Source organism: Pavona decussata, unplaced genomic scaffold (genome assembly GCF_977016875.1).
Source record: "Pavona decussata unplaced genomic scaffold, jaPavDecu1.1 SCAFFOLD_26, whole genome shotgun sequence".
Lineage (NCBI taxonomy): Eukaryota > Metazoa > Cnidaria > Anthozoa > Scleractinia > Agariciidae > Pavona > Pavona decussata.
The window spans coordinates 2,885,351-2,904,166 of NW_028145449.1; the positions used below are offsets into that span (position 1 = coordinate 2,885,351).

The 18,816-nt window shown below is 39.6% G+C and overlaps 1 protein-coding gene across 1 annotated transcript; it reads left to right on the forward strand.

Annotated features, from left to right (window-relative positions):
- Window positions 1–6,134: 6,134 nt before the first annotated feature.
- LOC146485533 (uncharacterized) lies at window positions 6,135–17,424 on the forward strand. Its single transcript, XM_085103200.1, has 4 exons — window positions 6,135–6,272; window positions 9,688–9,852; window positions 12,322–13,246; window positions 15,935–17,424. The coding sequence occupies exons 2-4, from the start codon at window positions 9,710–9,712 to the stop codon at window positions 17,228–17,230; spliced, it is 2,364 nt and encodes a 787-aa protein (XP_084959326.1). The 5' UTR covers window positions 6,135–6,272; window positions 9,688–9,709; the 3' UTR covers window positions 17,231–17,424.
- Window positions 17,425–18,816: the final 1,392 nt, after the last annotated feature.

Genomic DNA, 18,816 nt, shown 5'->3' on the forward strand with positions numbered 1-18,816 from the left:
GACTGGTCCTCAAATCTTTAATGCATGTATACTGTATAGAACCACCATTTGATTGGTTAATTTAGGCGCAGGCCCGATGACAAATGTATAACAGTACCACCAGTTGGGGCCGAAGGGGGGGGGGGGGGGGGGGGGGACGCGGCGCCGTAAAAGAAACTGAGACGAGGTTGACTATTACGAGTGGAAATTGTGGAAATTGGAATCTGAATGGAATCACCCTGCGAGATTGCCAGACAACCTCCAGAACTTGAATAAAACTTGACATAGTTCAATTCTTGTTCTACACTCCTCCTCTTGCATCACTTACATCATTGTCCATTTTCCCAATGTTCTATATTTCTAGTTTCCCACCGGAAAGTACTGATTTCATCCTAACTTCTAATCTCACTCAAGTTTTAAGTTTTTTTTTTGCCACAGTAAAGGAAGCATAATTAGGCTAAAAAGAAGTGAAAATCGAAAACGTGAAAACAACAACAACAACAACAACAACCAAAAAAAAAACAACAACAACAAAAAAAAGCCAATATTTTGCCTTTAAAAACGGTGCCTACTAATAAAGAAATATTTTTGTGTGGTTTATGACTATGCGGGGAAAGCAGATCTTAGCAAGGGCTATTGAAGTCCAAAAGGAAAATTGGGCGTAACCACGCATTTTTAAGAGATAATTACGCAATAATTATTCTAAAAGGCAGTAAAATACAAAGCAATGTATGGGTTTTTTCTCCAAATTTAATCTTATATTATCTCTGAAAAATGCTTGGTTACCCAAACCTTTCTTTTTTAGATACCAAGAGCACTTTCTAAGTTCTGTTTTCTCCGCATAGTTTTAAATAGCGCAAAAATATCCCTGTATTAGTAGGCACCACCAATAGGAAACTCGAGTATATATATCTCCAGATGCGCAGAACGTATCCGCAGTGGCAAACGTAGGCACCGTCCTTAAGTATACAATATTTTGGATAGGGCTTTGCTTCACTTCACTTATTTATTTGATGTAACCTCGTTCATTAAATGAATGATATTATTTACATCTCGGGTCAGCGGATTTCTAGAGAATCATAAATAACAATTATTTGAGGAACTTTGGATCGTCCGCCATTTCTACGACATTATGTGGTAGATTATTCCAATCGCTAATTTTGTGTGGTACAAAACTGTAAGATTGCTCAATTAAATCACGATTATTGCTCCCAAAAACTTATGCATGTCTCATAGTGTAATCGCCTTGGGTTTCACTTGAAATCAAAGTCACTCGATAAACCAATCTGTTATACCTCTAGTATTCTGGAGAAACCAAGTGACTGAAGAAATGAGGAAGCTTCCAAAAGAGTTAGTTACAAGAGCAAGTGCAAGGAATGTCATTTCGTGTATATTAGACAGACTTCAGGGAAGCTGAAATCACGTATTAACGAACTGAAAGCTTCACAAACAATGACCACAATTTACTACCATTTCAACATAACGCATTACATCGGCATGAAATGTTACATTTTTTGTCTCCTGTTTTCTTTATTTCAAAATGATATCAGTGTCAAATATCGCATGCAAAAATGTCAAGACGGACGTGGAAAGAAATCATTCGTTCAGACCGGTTGTTCCACATGTTTAGGATCAATTATTAAAAGACAGTTTAGACGGTGTTTAACAAAACCACGTTCTAAGGTATTTTCAATTTTGCCAACAATCATATTTAAACATTGTCTGCTGCTGATGGTAGTAGGAAGTCTTGCGTCCCAGACTAGAAGACTATTTACCTACTTAAAATAAACCACAAACAAACAGATTTAGAGGCTCACTGATTGTCTTAGACTCTGTTTAAATAGCTGACCCTTGGTGTTTTAGTGTGCGATTTAGGTTCAATTTGGTAATATGATGTGATGTAATGTAATGAAATGTGTTAAATGTGACGTGACATTATGTAGTGTAATGTGATGTGATGCGGTACAATGCGATGTGATGGAATACTTTGGTTATATTGGAAATTTATTGAGCTACCCAATCTTTTTTTAAAGGTACTGCAATCAAATCTCAAAAGCTGAAGTAATGAAGTCATGGTGATACATAACAGGGTTAAAATCTCAACCGACAAGAAGCAACCCAGATGACCATTTAAGAGCGTTCCCAGGGGCCAGTTTCTCGAAAGTCCCGGTAACTTACCGGGCCTGATAAGTGTGTTTGTTAGCTTTGAATACTAAATTTCAAAATCTTATAACTCTATGAACACATTGGCCAAGTGCCATGTCTGTAATCACTGTGTTATCGGCGAATAAACATTAAAAAAAGTACTTATCGGGCCCGGTAAGTTACCGGGACTTTCGAGAAACGGGCCCCAGGGTCATGAAACAACTCTAGCTTGCGGTTAAAGTGGGAATTGAGTCCAACTACTCGGCCACGTTGCCTTCCTGGTATGCTTTAATCTATTACTACATGTTGTTCTTCAGCTTGATGTCGCTATGGATTTGCTTGTTGTTGTGGTTCATTCCTCTCTTGTGGCGTCAGTTGCTGTTCTTGTTGCTTGCATCTGGTTTTGTTGTCCTTCTGCATCGGAAGCAGTTATTGATGGCTCAAGCTGCCGAGGACGTTTCAATAATTTTGCCAGAGATCTTCGCATTTCTTTGCTTCGACTAAAGTTCAACAAAGGATTTAAAAGTCCATTAAGCTGAAGGAAGAAACCATAAAACGGCCTAAAAGGATGAAAGATTACACCCTTCACGTTTAAAACTAAAGGAAAAAGAAGACCCGGAAGGAATGTTACCAACAATGCTAAGAGAATTAGCCCAACAGTGTTAGCCATTCGTTTCTCTCTTTTCAATATAGCGCGAACGTGGAGTACTTCTTCAGCTTCAGATGCCTTACTAAACACACCAAGATAAGAGAAACAGATCACAAAGAAACAGATTATATAAAATACAAGAGACGCAACTTGGCCAACCGGTGGAATCATTCCCTGGAACTTCCTTGACAAGTACATCGTAAACGTCACCAGGGCGCTCAACAACCACGACACACATATCATCTTAACTGCACGTGATTTAGTGCCGTAAATACGATACCACATCGTTTTTCGCACTGCCAAGTATCGATCTCTACTGATTGTAGCCAGGTTGCCAAGAGTTGCTAACAGGCATAGTGCGGAGAGTGCAGCATTTTCGGGGCTGACATTTTCGGGGCACATATGTTTGTGTGCTAATATCGCTATATTTCTGTAGAGAGAATATGGTGCATAGAGTAAGTCGGTCACTGCTAAACTACATAGCATCAGTATTGCAGGTTGTTGAAGAGCCTTGGTTCGTGCCACGGTGATGATCACAAGCGCATTACAAACAAATGACATGACGGCCACCAGAATGTTAAGAGGTATAACAAAGTGGTTGGTGATGTCACGCACCCTGAGCTGGGTTTCTTCCGGAAGATTGGGCATCAGACAAGATTGATATGGAAACTGGATGGAGTTATTGACAGTCATCGTTTCCCTGCAATGTGGCAAGAACAAGAAATATCTTTCAAACAGGGAACATTTCATACCTCAAATATTTCCCTGTCAAACATCAGAAAATATTATCCATATTTTTTTAAACATGTTTTTTTTAATGTAGATGGTGCTTTAAAAGATAAAGTTACGTTTCATGAGAAGCCAATCTGTTTAAAATGGATCTTAGTTTAGCTACTCTTCCATACAAACAAACAAACAAACAAACAGTCCTTCTAAAAATTCTTCTCATGGAGAATCGTAATCAAGAAGATATGACTAGAGTGATAATCCGTTACATCTTCCTCTATGGAGCATATTGCATTAGTTGGCATCAGTTTACGCCAATCGTCTCGATGGCTGTTTTAATAAAGACATAGAAAGATAATATTTCCCATCTAACCTTATTGACAATTAATATAAAATCAGCCGACATCGTTGGTTTTCATGCCAACTTGGACGTCGACACATTTTCCTAGGCTCGATTGCCAGCTGCTGTTCGAGAAATGAGGAGGAGGAAAATTCGACCCAAGTGAGTGGAGGAAATTGAGCCTAACATTTCCCATGACAGTCCGGCAAAGCAATTTGGTCCGTTGTTCGTTTACGTGAAATTTGCCATCTAAAATAACTTTTTGTCTAATGTATCATATACAATGAATGTTTCATGCGACTACAAAACACCGTTGTATTACAAATAATGTGAATAATGTGTTCCTTATCCGGGACTGAGTTAGTCTAAACGTGCTGTCTTTTCTTGCACAATTGCTGAACGAAGTTGCGAGGAGTAATTACGTACAAAATTTGTGATTATATTGCAGACTGCTGACTTACTCTCTTTTACGTTCGCTGGGAAATAGCAGGCACGGCACTCGTCGGGGATGTGCTCACTAACAAAATCTGAAAAATATATATCACGATAAGTTTTGCATCAAAAGTGTAAACGTTTCGAAGGTAACTTAATCCAGTAACTGCTTCTCTTAACTGCAACAACTAAATCAATATGCGGGATATCTAGCGAAACGGCTCTGAAAATTGAAAAATGAAATAAGTTTTACCTCTGCCAGAAGATTCCAAACGTCCAAACGCTAACAGGTTGAAACATTTTACCTTAACTCGGTTCGATATTAAATAGCTCCTTAATTAGTTGAAAAAGCTATTGTTTTTGTGAAACAAATTGCGTGTAAAAACTGAATGGATGTTAACGTTTTTAATAAATTTCGATCGCGAATGATAGATTAAAACAGTATTTATGGATTAACAACCCTGACTAACGAAATACATTGCATGTCCATTTGAACTAGATAGTTTTCCAGGGTGCTATTGTGTTTCCTCTTCTGAATAATTTAATATATATAACTTCGCTACATGTTCCAGGAAGATCTCCCAGCACGAATATCTTAAAATGTGAATACTACCAAACCCTCCTTGGGTTCTGTGAATTATCAGCCGTTTAAGCCATCAGGAGGAATATACATTTTGTTCAACACTCGTCATATTCCAATTTTATCCAACTTAATCGGTATCTCGCAAGATTGTTTCCTTTGTGTGAATTAATGTGAATGCAAGTTAATTAAAACAAGGAAAACAAAATAGGTTCCCGAAGCGACACGAAACAAGAGAATCTTTCTAAAACGACAGCTCACGAAGAGGAGCGATTTGTTTATTACAAGCATTAAAGTTTATTACAAGCACAGACGTGTCTTTAAGTGAAAACTTTGCCGGTTCGAAAATTTAGATAAGTTCTCGAAAATTAAAACAATGGAGATTATTTGCTACCTTCAGGATAAATCTACCTTTTAAGGCAACTCTTTTATACATTGAAATTGGAGAGAACGATTAATATTGAAATGTTCATCAATACGTTTAGTATTTGATAGGAGGAAATATTCAGTACGATAAACTTTTATATTCCACGAAATATACCACGAAAACTAATTGTAAAATCAACGTTAGTTTGAGAAGTACAAAATAAAAGTAATTTGTTAACTAATTCTAACAAAAGACGAGTGAGTTGTTTGTGTTTTAAAATTAAAATGTTTATTTTCTTGGCACGAATCAATCACTACGTCAATACTTTTAATGCTGCTAATCCGGCGACTTACCCAAAAAATTATTAAACGCCAAAAAAAAAAAAAAAAAAAAAAAAGCAGAAATTCTCCCCAAATGTAACAAGCTGGAGTTTTCCAAACGTGCGTGCTCAAGTCATGCAGTTTTGAGATACGCGCCTCGTTGGCTACAATCACCTCATATCGAACAAGCGTGAATGGAGTAATTGTTTCATTAAAAACAATCAAGACATATTGCCAGATCTTACTGATTTCGCTTCTTAAGAACAACTAAAAGACAATTTAATGCTCGCTATTTCTCGGCCATGGTATTAATAATGGATGGCTCATATACCATGGCCGCTAAGCCAATCAAATCCCCGGAATTGCATTATGCAATGATCTAGTTTCCAATATTCAGAACAACGGTGGTCCATAATTGGAGTTGTTTCCATAAACAATAGATGCACACTCAAATGTACCGAGGCGTAAACCGTGACAACCACACTCTAATTTTGTTCAGACTCTTTTGTTTTACATACTCGGTGATCATGAAAGAGCCAATATCTATCCGAGTCAAGCCTGTTGAGGGAGCCTCGTTCACGCGTTAATCCTGGGGTGTGCTAATTCGTGTCGTCAGTGCTTTAAAGTAAAGCCTATTAAAGCTGAACGAGCTGCGAACACCAAGTAAGCTTACTGCCGACCTTCCGTCTATGCGTGAGAAAGTAAACATTGGTGAAGGAAGTGTGTGACATTTGGTAAGAAAGTGTTGTAAATCACTCATGGTTTGCTTGATAAGTCTTCAAGAAACCAAAACACTTACTTTTGATAAATTCATGTCATCATAAACAGATTAATAGTTTCCTCAAGCATGTGAATGACCTGAAGGTGTAAACTATGCCTCTTGATTACTTGGATTTCTAGCTAAAGGTGAGTTCGCTCAATGAAGTGTTTTAAAGGCGTACGCTATATGCCTTAGCAAAGAGAAGAATCTCGGTGTTCCGAACTTTCGCGAACCCGAACCAAACGCAAATTCCCGCGGTTGACACCGTTACAGAGTTCAGCGCTCGTTAATTCGAATTTTCCAAATACATGATCATGAACACTTTTGTGTTTGCCGGGCCTACGGTGAGAAACATCGGTATTCTATACTGTTTTTCTTAGGCGAGCTCAGCCGTAAACCTTATAGATAAATGACCAATTTCTGGTTTTCGAGGAGAATGGGCGCATAAAGCAGAGTCACAGTTTCCATGCGTTTATTTGCATGACTTCGACTTTACTTAAAGTATACAATGATTTTGACACTGAAAGCCCGAATAGGATGAATCTTCACAATCATAATCTTGTTCAAAAACTTAAAAACAATGAAGAAATAAAGAAAGAGAAAGATGGTTACTATTGATTTCAAGACATGGAATATAAAAACAGTCCTCAGTTAATCGCTAGCAGGCACATGGGAACACATGCAGTGTAAAAGTTATTTGTTCCAAACAGTAGCCGATCTCCATTCGTACAACGTTAGAGTGCATGCAGGCCTCTAAGGCCTAATTTATGTATCGCATTTTACTCGCGTAGAAGACAATTCACTAGTATCGTAACTAATACGAACTGAATCTTCCATGTTTCCACCTGAGGCTATTCAGTCACCATTTAAAAGTAAGGTATACTTGTTGTTGTTTGTGTTTCTTTTTTTTTGGTTGATTTACCGCCGTAATTTTTGCCAGTTTTTTTCTGGGCTTGAAGTTTTTCGACGCGATTGCCAAACGAAGGAGAAAGGGAACCTTAATCAATGTTTAAGAGTTGTTTATTTGCTTTAATGAATGGTCGTATTCGATCCTATGTTGAAAGAACTGAGTACACTTGCTGATAGTGTACTGCACTGTGTAGAGATGTATAGAGTTAATTGTTGATCTTGTGTTATGATCATCGAAACGGGAATGATTTAGTGAGTAACGTTGCTATATCTCAAGCAAAAATCTTTGCTTTGTCATTGAGTAGAATATTGCTTACGCGTGAGTTGAATTCTAATGAGAAGCTAATTAGCATATCCACTTCCTCTTTTCACTGGAGCCTAGGAAATTCAAGCACTAAATGACGGCAACAGAGAATTGAATCAGTTCAAATTATGCAGCGTAATGCTTTGTAATTTACTGACTTAGAATAAATGATGCATGCTTGTTTTCCCCAAGAACTTGGAAAATCAAGGGGTTAACAATCTTCTGTTTTTTCATGGTAATATATAAGGGAATCGAACCTCCTATGTTACTGTTTTGGGGCAGAAAACTACGGCAATAGATTGAACTTTAATCCGGTTCGATGAATACGATTTTTAATTCCAACTGACGCAGTGCTTTTGGAGTCAATATAGATAATTGCTATTCGAAGGTGACATGGCATTTTCGGTTTGCGCTTTTGTAGTTTGTGCAGTTTTTCATATGTTAAGGGAAGGTAACAACGATGATGGTGAACGCAATGAAAACGCCACAAAAAGACTTAATAAGCAAAAACAATCGCTCTGTGCGTGCGTTATGAATTTTGGTACATTTGTTTGCCCTCGTCCGTAAAACAACAACGCAAAATAGCCAAATTCAATGTTTGGCGTAAAAAGTGAGCAGACGAAGGTGAACGTTTCGTTATCTTTCTTAACTTGAACGTCGTTCCTACCAATTCTGTTTCTGGATAGTTCGTGCTCTTTGTTCAAGTTGAATAAGTAGGTTGGAATAATCACCAAGTAGCTAAAAAAACTTGAAATTTTATCTTCAAAGTATATGACGTTTTCGTTGGCGTTAACATTGGTTTATTTCCCTAGTTTTGAAATTTAACCCTATTCATCCTGTGCTTTTTCAACTTTCTTTGCATGAAAGTGTCCTATTGTAACTATACGTCCATAACTGTTCCTGTTAGCTTTCCTAAAATGGGGCGATGACGTCATATGACATAGGATGGTTTCCGATGCACTTACCCATAATTCTCAGCGCGCGAAAGTTCCCCAAAAGCTCCTTAAAACACACAGAAAAGTTCTAAAAGCTTCAAACCTAGCATACACAATGTTATTTGTACAGGGGAAATTTCGCAATAAATATGGCTTCCTATGCGAACACTGGCTGTGTTAGGTTCGCAATGGATTGTGGTAAAGTGTAAAGCCGCCATCTTTTCCTAACGGTGGATTGCTTCATTGGTTCTGCATAGTGGTCATCTTGGATTTGCTGTTTCTCCAGACCCTCAGGAAACCGTTAATTCAAGTTGACTCAAACATAATACGAACCGATAATTATAAAGAAAGTCATAAAATCGTGTTAATATGTAAAAGTAACGATGATACCCTTGTAATATTCTTAATACAACAAAGTAAAAAAGTCCAAAATTCGTAAATCATTGTTGTAAAATCTTGTTGTCATGGAAACATCATGTCACGTGAACGATGAAATGTCATTCCAAATTTGTTGTCAGATAAATAAATAAGTAAATAAATAAATAAATAAGTAAAAAATACACACATTAGCTGTTACAATTAAAAAAAAGGAAACATCTTTTGCCCAAGGAACAAGAAAGAAGAATGTAACATTCATTTGAACTATGAAAAGTTTTGAATCAAAGTCAAGGTCAGCGCGGGCAAGTGGTGTCTCCACAAAGGGTGTGGTTTTATGCAGCCCTGTTGTGGCGTTTAGGTCCACGGGTAACATACTTACTGGTCTATGGTTGTACCACTGAAATACTTCCATCTCAGTAAGATAATTTTCAGTATGTTAAGAAAAATGGAAACACTAACCCTAGGAACCCAAAAAAAGAAAGCCCGCCGTAGAGGGAACAGGAGTGCGACGTTGGCACGCTCCGATGAGGTCTTCTGACTTCACACAGACCGGTTTCGGACGTCTCGGGAAACCGACTTTTGTTTAGACGACGTCTAAAAGTAAATTAAGTGAAATTCACATATCCCACCCAACGCCCCTAGTTTTCCTCTCTGTCCTCTTATTTTCTCTTGCCTTACATAAAACAAGGAACATGCCTAACAGGAAGGCACGGCTAGTAGCTTTTATGTGAATGGTAGAAGACGGTTAACTGTGACCAGAAATGGCTGCAAATTTGAATCTCAAGTGCGATGAAAATTTCTCTGCATCAATCAGAGAGAAGAACAAAACGGGTTGAGACTAAGGTAATTACTGTCTCTTTTAGGCTGTTGGATTTATTGTGAATCATGGACACCGAGTTCGGGCTCAAGAACGTAACATTTGGCGTCAATCTGGTGGAAGCGGCGCGCGCCCAACGCCAGTTTTTACAGATGGTTGATGAGCACCCGTGTCTGTATGGCGGCCCACATGTTGAAAACGCAGTTAGGAGGTATGTCTGCAAATATTGCATTCATCTTAGAGCAGTTTCCAATTGTTTGACGTAAAACCAAAACCAAAGTAATTACTCTGACCAATCACAACAGACGCAAACAGCGCAATGAACCAATCAGAAATCGAAGCAAATACATGTAATCGACCCCAAGCGTGGGAAAACGCGTGCGAGCAAGGCATGATTTGTTTTGTTCTTGATGCTGATTGGTCGAGAACTTGGCACGTGTTTTTGCTGGCCAATAACAGAGTGAAGAAAAGCAAAATCAACACCAACGTGAAATTACTTTCAAAACTCAATTGAAATCCGCTCTATCACTATATAAATTTCGTATATTGAGGTATTATACAGGGCGGCGCGAAGATATGAATTTTATTTTCGAGTGGTGAAAACAATATTTTACGAACAAACGCAGTGAGTAAAATATTATTCTTAACACCAGAAAATAAAATTCATGTCTTCAACCCACCGTGTAATTTTCTTTTTATTATACAGACAAATCTATCGCTTGCCATTGAGTGTCACGGACTGTTTCCCAAACAACAGTGACACAGCGAAAAATGACGTCATCAATATCCTCACAAGTGAGGATATGGAAAATACGCCACTCGTGTCCCGGATGTAGTTTCGTATGAATTTTACGAGTGGTGTATTTTCCAGTAAAACACTCATGTCTACTCATAATAAATTGGGATACGTGTAGCCTTCAAAATACCTGCCGGTGCGATATTAGTTGGTGAGACAGGCAGGGATTTTGTTGGCAATAAAAACCAAAAGAAATGTTTCAAGCGAGTGTTCACACAGTATCTGACAAAAAATTGTTAAAAACAGTATTATTGGAGGTGTCGTATCAGAGGAGATATATGAGGATACTTGAACTCCATCAAAATAACCTCCCTGTCGTATCAGCCAGAGAACTGGGTCGTATAATGAATATAATGGTACTAGTCATTCTCTACACTCTAGCATATATCAGTTTTAACCATGATTATAACCTCAGGCATAAGAGAACATATAACCTATTTCTCTTCTCTGGAACATAAAGCCAACAGCTTTGTTCCAAGAGCGACTCGCCTATAATCTTTACTCTTCATAATCTACATATCTTTTAGTAGATTTTGAAGTTGCACTTTTATTGTAGTTTTGCATTTCCCTTTATTTCTATATAAATCCATTGTATTTGTGTAACTAAAACGAATCTTGATGAACTATTATCATTTAATCCAAGATTATTTTAGTGGCTATGGGATATCAGGTATTTTTAAAAACTGGATCATTGTATAATGCAATTCCAGGGATTTGATTGGCTTAGCAGCCATGGTATATGAGCCATTATTCCATGCCCGAGAAAAGAGACCATTAAATCGTCTTATGGTTGCTCTTGCAAAGCGAATTCAGCAAGATCTAGCTATATTTCTTGATCGTTTTTAATAAAACAATTATTCTACTTGCGCTTGTTGGATATGAGATGATTACAGCCAACTCGGCGCTACTTTCCTTGTTGGTGGCTATCTATCATCTCATATCCAACGCGCATTCGCGGAATAATTGTTAATTATACCATGGCCGCTGTCAGCCGAGATGACATTGAGCGGCCAAAATGAAAACATCAAAATCTAACAATAGTTTAAGGTTTAGCAAAAAATTATTCCACTCGCACTTGTTGGATATGGGATGATTATATTAACTACCTGTAATCTAAAGGCCCAACCAAACAATTTCAGCATCATCCCGAACATTGATGGAAGATGTTGCACAGTGTGGATCGAGGTGGCCAAACGATGCAACGTGTTTGATGCAACACTTGGTCGAGGGACCATCTTCTCGGTTTCTTGATCTTACAGTTTCAATTACGCCTTTGCCCTTTTCTCGTTCCATTTGGAAAGAGATCGCTTGTGTTAAACTCGCAAAGCAATATACAATAAATCATCGTCATGCATACAGATGACTGCAAAGTCAGCTCTTTGGACATGCACGAGTTCAACAATGTTGGACATGGCGGCCAAACGAATGCAAGGTGGGTTGTTCACACCTGAGAGCAACACCATCTTGCCCATCCAAACATAAGGCTTGATACATAGCATCACATTTCGATCAAGACGTTTTAGTTTCTGCAACATTTTGTGTACAGCGAGACCTAGCTTGATTCTAGATAGGGAGAAAACCCTGGGTTTGAAGACGATTAATGTTTGGCCGAGAACATGTAATTTAAGGTGCCGCCAAAGCGTTGGCGTTTGTCCTACATTTCGGTTTCATTAGCCCGTTAATTTGTTAAAAAGATAGCTTTTGCGCAAAAGGTTTTGTACAACTGCGAATTTGAGCCTAGGATGCTCAACCACCATCGATTGCCTCCACACCATCCTCCATGTCGAGGAAGCTGTAACTCATTCTAGTTCAAAGCAAACAGACCACTACTTTTGAGGTTCTTCAATATCAAACTCTGTCGTGTCCTTTATTTACTGTACTCAGGTATGAACTGTACTGGCTACCACTGGCTGCTACGTTCCCTACTCTGGACGTCGCTGCTCCACTGGACATTGCTTGGGTGTGGCATGTCCACATGCTGTCGCCTTTAGACTATGAACGGGACTGCAATGAAATCGTTTCCACTCTAGTGGATCACAGAATCCTTGTCGGAGAACAACGGAAATTAGGACTTGAGAGAGCGAGGCGCTCGTGGAATCAGTTGTACTCTAGTACTGGGGAGCCCTTTGAGGTCGACCTGACGGCTTCTCCTGGCAAAGTCCCTAGGTTTAAGTCGAAGATCCAATATGACATCGTGGCTGCCTGCGGTCGACAGAGAGTCTTTAATTACCAGGTATCTCTACCCCATTTTGACGACCAACGTTTCTTAGCTGAAGCACTTGTACGTTACAAACGGTATCTAATGTTCAAAAGAAAACATCCGGGTACTTTCTTTGTGCCGTGTTACGATTTTGATCTTATCTGGCATGCGCACCAAGTTCATCCGCTGATTTATAGAAACAACACAGCGAAAATACTGGGGAAAGTGCTAAACCACAATGATTCTGTGAACGATCGTCGGCCAGGCTCAAAACTTTCAACCTCAGAGAAGACCACGAGAGAAATCTGGGCACAGTCTGGCCTGGAATTTGCCGTTCATGGCGCCATGTTTCGCGGGGAACCTCCCTCTGAGACAAGAAAAGACCCCAACTCTGCTGATTACTCTTCGTTGGGAATTCGAAAGATAACCTGTGACTTTACTGGGTTGAAGATTGATGGCCTCCCGAATAATGAATTCTACAAAATCAGAATCGATTTTCCTTGTAAAACAGTCTTTGAGAAAAGATTCAGAGGACCAGCTGCAACCATAATTGCTCATTCAAAATGTCTCTCAAGTTTTACGTTTACTACAGAGAAGGAATACTTATCGGTAAGATACTTTTTAAATTTGTGTCCTCTGAACAGTGTTTGATAAATGCGTATGGGGAATCAACCAGACCGCTTCGTTTGGTAAGGTAAAACATGTTATCTGCTAGCAATTTATAACGACATCCAACTTTTATTCCTTTCATGCCACTGTTATGATGACCATTTTGGTCTATCTTTATTAGTTTTTTCCTGATTTCTTGTCACTATTAACAAGAGAAAATAAGGGGACAGAGAGAGAACAGAGTATAGCCCTTGGGATGTGTGAATTTCTCTGAAGTTAAAAGTAAAAGTAAAAGTCTCTTTCCCGATACGTCTGCAAACTATCTAGATGCCTGTAAATGCCACTTAGGAAAGTCATACTGAATATTGAACAGCGGCCATTACACAATGCGACGTTGGCATTCTATGACGACTTCCTGTGACGTCAAAGTGACCGTTTGCGGACGTCTCGGGAAACCGACTTCTGTTTAAACGATGTCTGAAAATAAATTAAGTGAAATTTACATATCGCAGCCAACGCCCCTAGTTTCCCTCTCTGTCTCCCTATTTTCTCCTGCTATAAACTATTGGGGTGTATTTATTGTTCATTGTGGTGCATTTACTTAAACTGGAAACTTTTTGTCTTCTGTAATGCGATCTCGCCCCCCCCTCCTTCACTCCAGAACTCCGAAAGTATTTAAGGGGGGACTAAGTTAACTACCATATTGTTGCTATGGAAAGTTCCTAATAGTCACTATGATCATATCTTGGAAATCCCAATTCCACAGAGAAGTGGTTTTCAAAATTGTGGAGTCACAACCATATTTGGCAAGTCAATTGATAAGAACAGAAAAAAGCTTAATACTCAAACGGCATACACGTGTGAAAATTTGAATTTTTATGGAGGTTATGACTTCATGACCACGTCTATTTATCTATTTGTAATTTCTTCAGTAGCAGTTCTATTATTTAAAAAAACAGAAAAACATTGTCAGATTATAAAGAAGGTGGAACATATCCAACTCGTGAAAAAACTCTACTCTTTTTCCTCTGAGCTTCAGGGATTTTTTTCTGTGTAGCGCGGTTAGGGACTTGCATTAGTTACATGCGTGTAATGACGATTTTTAAAATCCATCTGTTAACCTTTATACATTTCACCACTAAAAAGTGCCACAAAACGCTGCAAAACAGATCGAGTGTCACAAAATACCATTCCCTTAATTAAAATCCTTCTAGCAACAACTCTTAGGGCGCGTTTTTTTATTCACAATTCTGAAATGAAAATGGCCAGAATGTAAAATGCGCGCGTTTTTCTATTCCGCATTCCTTTTCCGGAATGGACAGAATGCCATTCCATCCATTCTGCTCCCAGGGCCAGAATCCTGGATGAACAGAATGTTGCGAATGAAAATCCAAGATGGCGGACGGCGAGATGAGCGCTGCGGATTCAAATACGTCTCTACCGGAGAAAAAGTCAGGTTACACTTTTGGACACAATGAAACATTGCTTCTAATTTCATTGCATCAAAAGTAAGAGGTTTTTTTCATTGATGTTTCGTACAAGAAAAGGGCAATTTGGCAAATGATTGCCGACGACATGAAGAAAAATGGCTACTCTCCGTCGGCAATAAACTGCGAGAACAGGTGGAAATGCCTTACTTCTTCGTTCCGGGAGTGCGAAGATAAGATTGGAAGGGGCAGAAAAGAGTGCAAGTTCTATAAAGGGTTGGCATAAGTGTACGGTTACCGGCCAAACGTGAGGCACTGCAACGTCAGCCTCTTCGTCGGCCGCCATATTTTTTACGCAATGTTTACTCGTGCCAGGACCGCACATCTCGACGGGCGTTTTTTTATGCAGACAATCCGAATTATTCCTAGCATTCCGTACCAACCATTCTTATTCCAGAATTGTGGATAAAAAAACGCGCCCTTATTTTGTATTACGTTAGTCCTGAAAGAACCTGGAAAATCTTTCTATCTTTTCTTTTACAATGAAAAAGGAACGAAACTTCGACAACTGTTGATCCAAAACATTGATCAGAGACAGAGTGAAATCCTGCGCGCGAATTAAAGACTGTTACTCGGGAATTAGATGCAGTTATAAACAGATGTCCTCCTATGTTAGAAGTTTAACCATCGTTTGACTCTCGCTTTCATGATCAGCTATATTCACTCGTCTATCATGTATTTTGTAAAGATTCTGAAGAATATTTCGGGCAAGTACCCCTCAATATAAACTACATAAGTACAGTCGACTCCCGATAACTCGAACCCTCGCTAACTTGAACCTTGCGCTAACTCGAACCAATTTTCCTTTCCTTTCAGGTCATTTGCTATATAATTTTACCATTAATAACTCGAACTCCTAATAACTCGAACCTTTTACAAGTTCGAGCTATCGGGAGTCGACTGTATGTACCGCGCCAAAGGGTAAGGTTTTGGAGCTGTTTTTGTCTCAAACAGGGTGAAGGTTTTAATCGTTTTGGTCTGAAATTCTTAAAACTCTTAAAACGGGTAATGGGTTCTAGAAAACAGGTCTGATAATGGGTATGAGTTTTAGAGGTTAGGTCTGGAAAAGGTAACGGGAATCAAAAAGAAAGGAAATGTCAATGGCAACGGCTTTACTTCTTCCCGCATACAAACTGTACATGAAGAAACTCTATAACCGAATAAGCCATCCACTGAAAAAAAATCCTCTTTTTTTATTTAGATTCGCATTTCCGGGGAATCGGGAGGACGTTGCTCCTGCTTTACGCGGCCATTTCACGAAGTTGACGTTTGCTTACCTTTGAACATTTCCGACAAAGTCTCCCTTCAGGGCGCTGAAGTCCACGGACCAAAGACAATAACGCTTGCATTTAGGATCCGGGGTCAAATCAGTGTTGAGCTTACCATCGCAGATTTTGCCTCAAAACTCGAAAGGTACCTGTTCAGAGTGTCACAAGAGGGGAAGGAAACTTTCTGCCATGTGAAGGACCCCGCTCAAGTTTTAAGCGTCCCGAAGTTAATCCTCTCACCGGGATCTTTGGATCGCTCTTCGGAAGAGCCGTGTGAAATGTCAATTCATCGGGTATTAGGCTACAGCAATCAGGAAGCTTTTACTTGCCGAATAATGCACTCCACAAACCTCCTTTTCTCCTCAGTCGAGGTTATCGATAAAGTCGGGAATGTTGTTAGCACGGCGCATGTCATTCGCGGAGACTCACTTCCGAGCAGGGAGCAAGTAAGCAACCCAGACAAATGCTGCACCCTAGATCACAAGGCAGGAGAGAGAGCAATCCTTATTCGAGGAAGCAGAGACTGGGGCATCTGTATTGGTAAATGGGAAGGGTTTGTCGAAGGAGTCCCTGGAATCCGTGGTGTGCGAGGGAGGTTCGGTCAACCAGGTACCAAGGGAACACCTGGAATTAAAGGCCAGCCGGGAAATCTCTCCGTCAAGTTTTTTTCACTTTTCGGAACACAGGAATGGAAACAAGTAAAAGTGATGGGAGAAAGCTTTTTCATAAGCCTTCCTAGCGACGGAAAAAGGGTTGATGTTAATCTGAGGACTGGCGAGATTTCGTTCCCAGCTGAGGTAAATCACGTAGCGGAGTCAATAGCACTTGGATTTTCAATAGCAATTCTCCACCTGCTCTGCCCTCCTTATCCATCTTGGCTTTCAAGCACGCAATCATCACACTTTGCGAATGCGCTGTTAGGTAAACCGCGTATGATTAACAATGAAGACATGGTTCTTCTAGTAGCTGCCGGTTGTCACTGCAGGACGGTGCCCACTAACTGCTTCTTGAAGTATAACGCATGGACTGGTGCCTGCGGTGGCTGTGGTGGATGTGGAGGTTGCGGAGGCTGTGTGGATGGTGGGTTATGCGGGGGCTCCGGTGATGGTGACGGAGGTTCCGGGGATGATGGTTCCAGTGGAGGTGGCAGTTGGTTTAGTGGCTGTGATGGATGTGGCGGATGTGGCGGATGTGGTGGATGTGGCGGATGTGGTGGATGTGGCGATTAATGGTGGTCACCTTACTCTGATTCGTTTGTTGATATAATTTCTCTGCATTTATGCTCTTAAAAGAAAATGCACAGCATTACTGATGGTCTCTAGTGTGGAAGTGAATGATGATAATAACGGCGATGATAATGGTGTTGATTGCGGTGACCGAGGTAATGGTACTTGATAACAATTGTGATCGCAGTAGTGAGCGTGGTGATTACAAGATAAGACGTGGTAGGCGTTGTGATGGTGACAACGACGATGACGATGCTGTGGATTATGGTGATGATGATGGTGGTGGTGTTGATTATAATAATGATAATGATGATGATGATGATGATGATGATGATGATGATGATGACGACGATGATGATGAAGAAGACGACAACAGAAGGAAGAAGGATGTAATTTTCTTTCTAATAATGCCATGATAATGATGACGATGATGATAAAAGTGATGATGATGATGATGATGATGATGATGATCACAATGACGGTGCTGGTGATAGGTCTTTTGTTAATGGGAACTGACTGGAATTGCGTGCATTTCATTAGCATAACGGTTTAAATTTCCTCTGATTACAAGAATGCAGCAACAGATGATGAGATGAAACGCCCCTTTGCGATACATGCTTGAAGACACGCGCATACGTACAGGTTGAATTTTTGCGAGATGAGGAACCTAGCCTTGGTAAACTTGTCCTGCTCGAGCGAAGGAAAAAGCAACGGGTTATAAGCTAAGGCGGCTGTTAACACATAAATAGCGAAAAGCATATGGACCGCACTCCTCTATCTTATTGATGGCCAAGAACGAGAAACAGATGCGGACAAACTTTTCATGGCAGATTAAATTCGAAACTTGAATTCATGATTGCCGGCGTCAAAGAGGAACTATCGTCCCCTTATCTTTAAGAGCCAAATTCTGAGAAAATCGAAAATCGAAAGACACTCACGAAAAATCGGATTTTTTTTTATTTGGCCAAAACATCCCTTGGGGTCAACCAACTTAAGAAAAAATATCGAAAAATTCCAACGCTTTATATAAAGGGAGAAATTTTAAAAAGTTTGAAAATCGGGTAAAATGGCGACATTGGGCTCTATAAAAGGCCCGAATTCTCGTCGAACTTCGGGGAGACGGTGAGCGCGTAAAGAAGATCCTATAAAAACGAAACATGGCACAAATATTAATTGATGTTTGCTCGTTAAAACCATGTAATAGTTTTCTCATGTTTTGGTCTGTGGCCGTTACAATCGGCATATTTATACGGTCACTATTTGTGACTCTCATTGCGCGATAAATTGAAGGCCAACTTTGGCTGCAAAAAATGGTTTCTGGTATATGTAGTTTGATCATCAAATCTACATTAAAAGAAAGGTTAGTCATTGTACTATAATCCTGGAAAGTTACAGCTTTGGAAATAAAAATTTCCCGTGTCAGTAAAATAAACTGTCATGGCATACAAGCGGCTATTAATTGTATGCAAATTGGGAGCTGATTCGTCAATGACATCTAAAGGATTTCATTTAACCCGAAATGAACGAGTTACCGTCATCGTCTGTCCTTGAGCGACTTTCTCCCTTCATAAGTGGTGTGTTGATCGTGA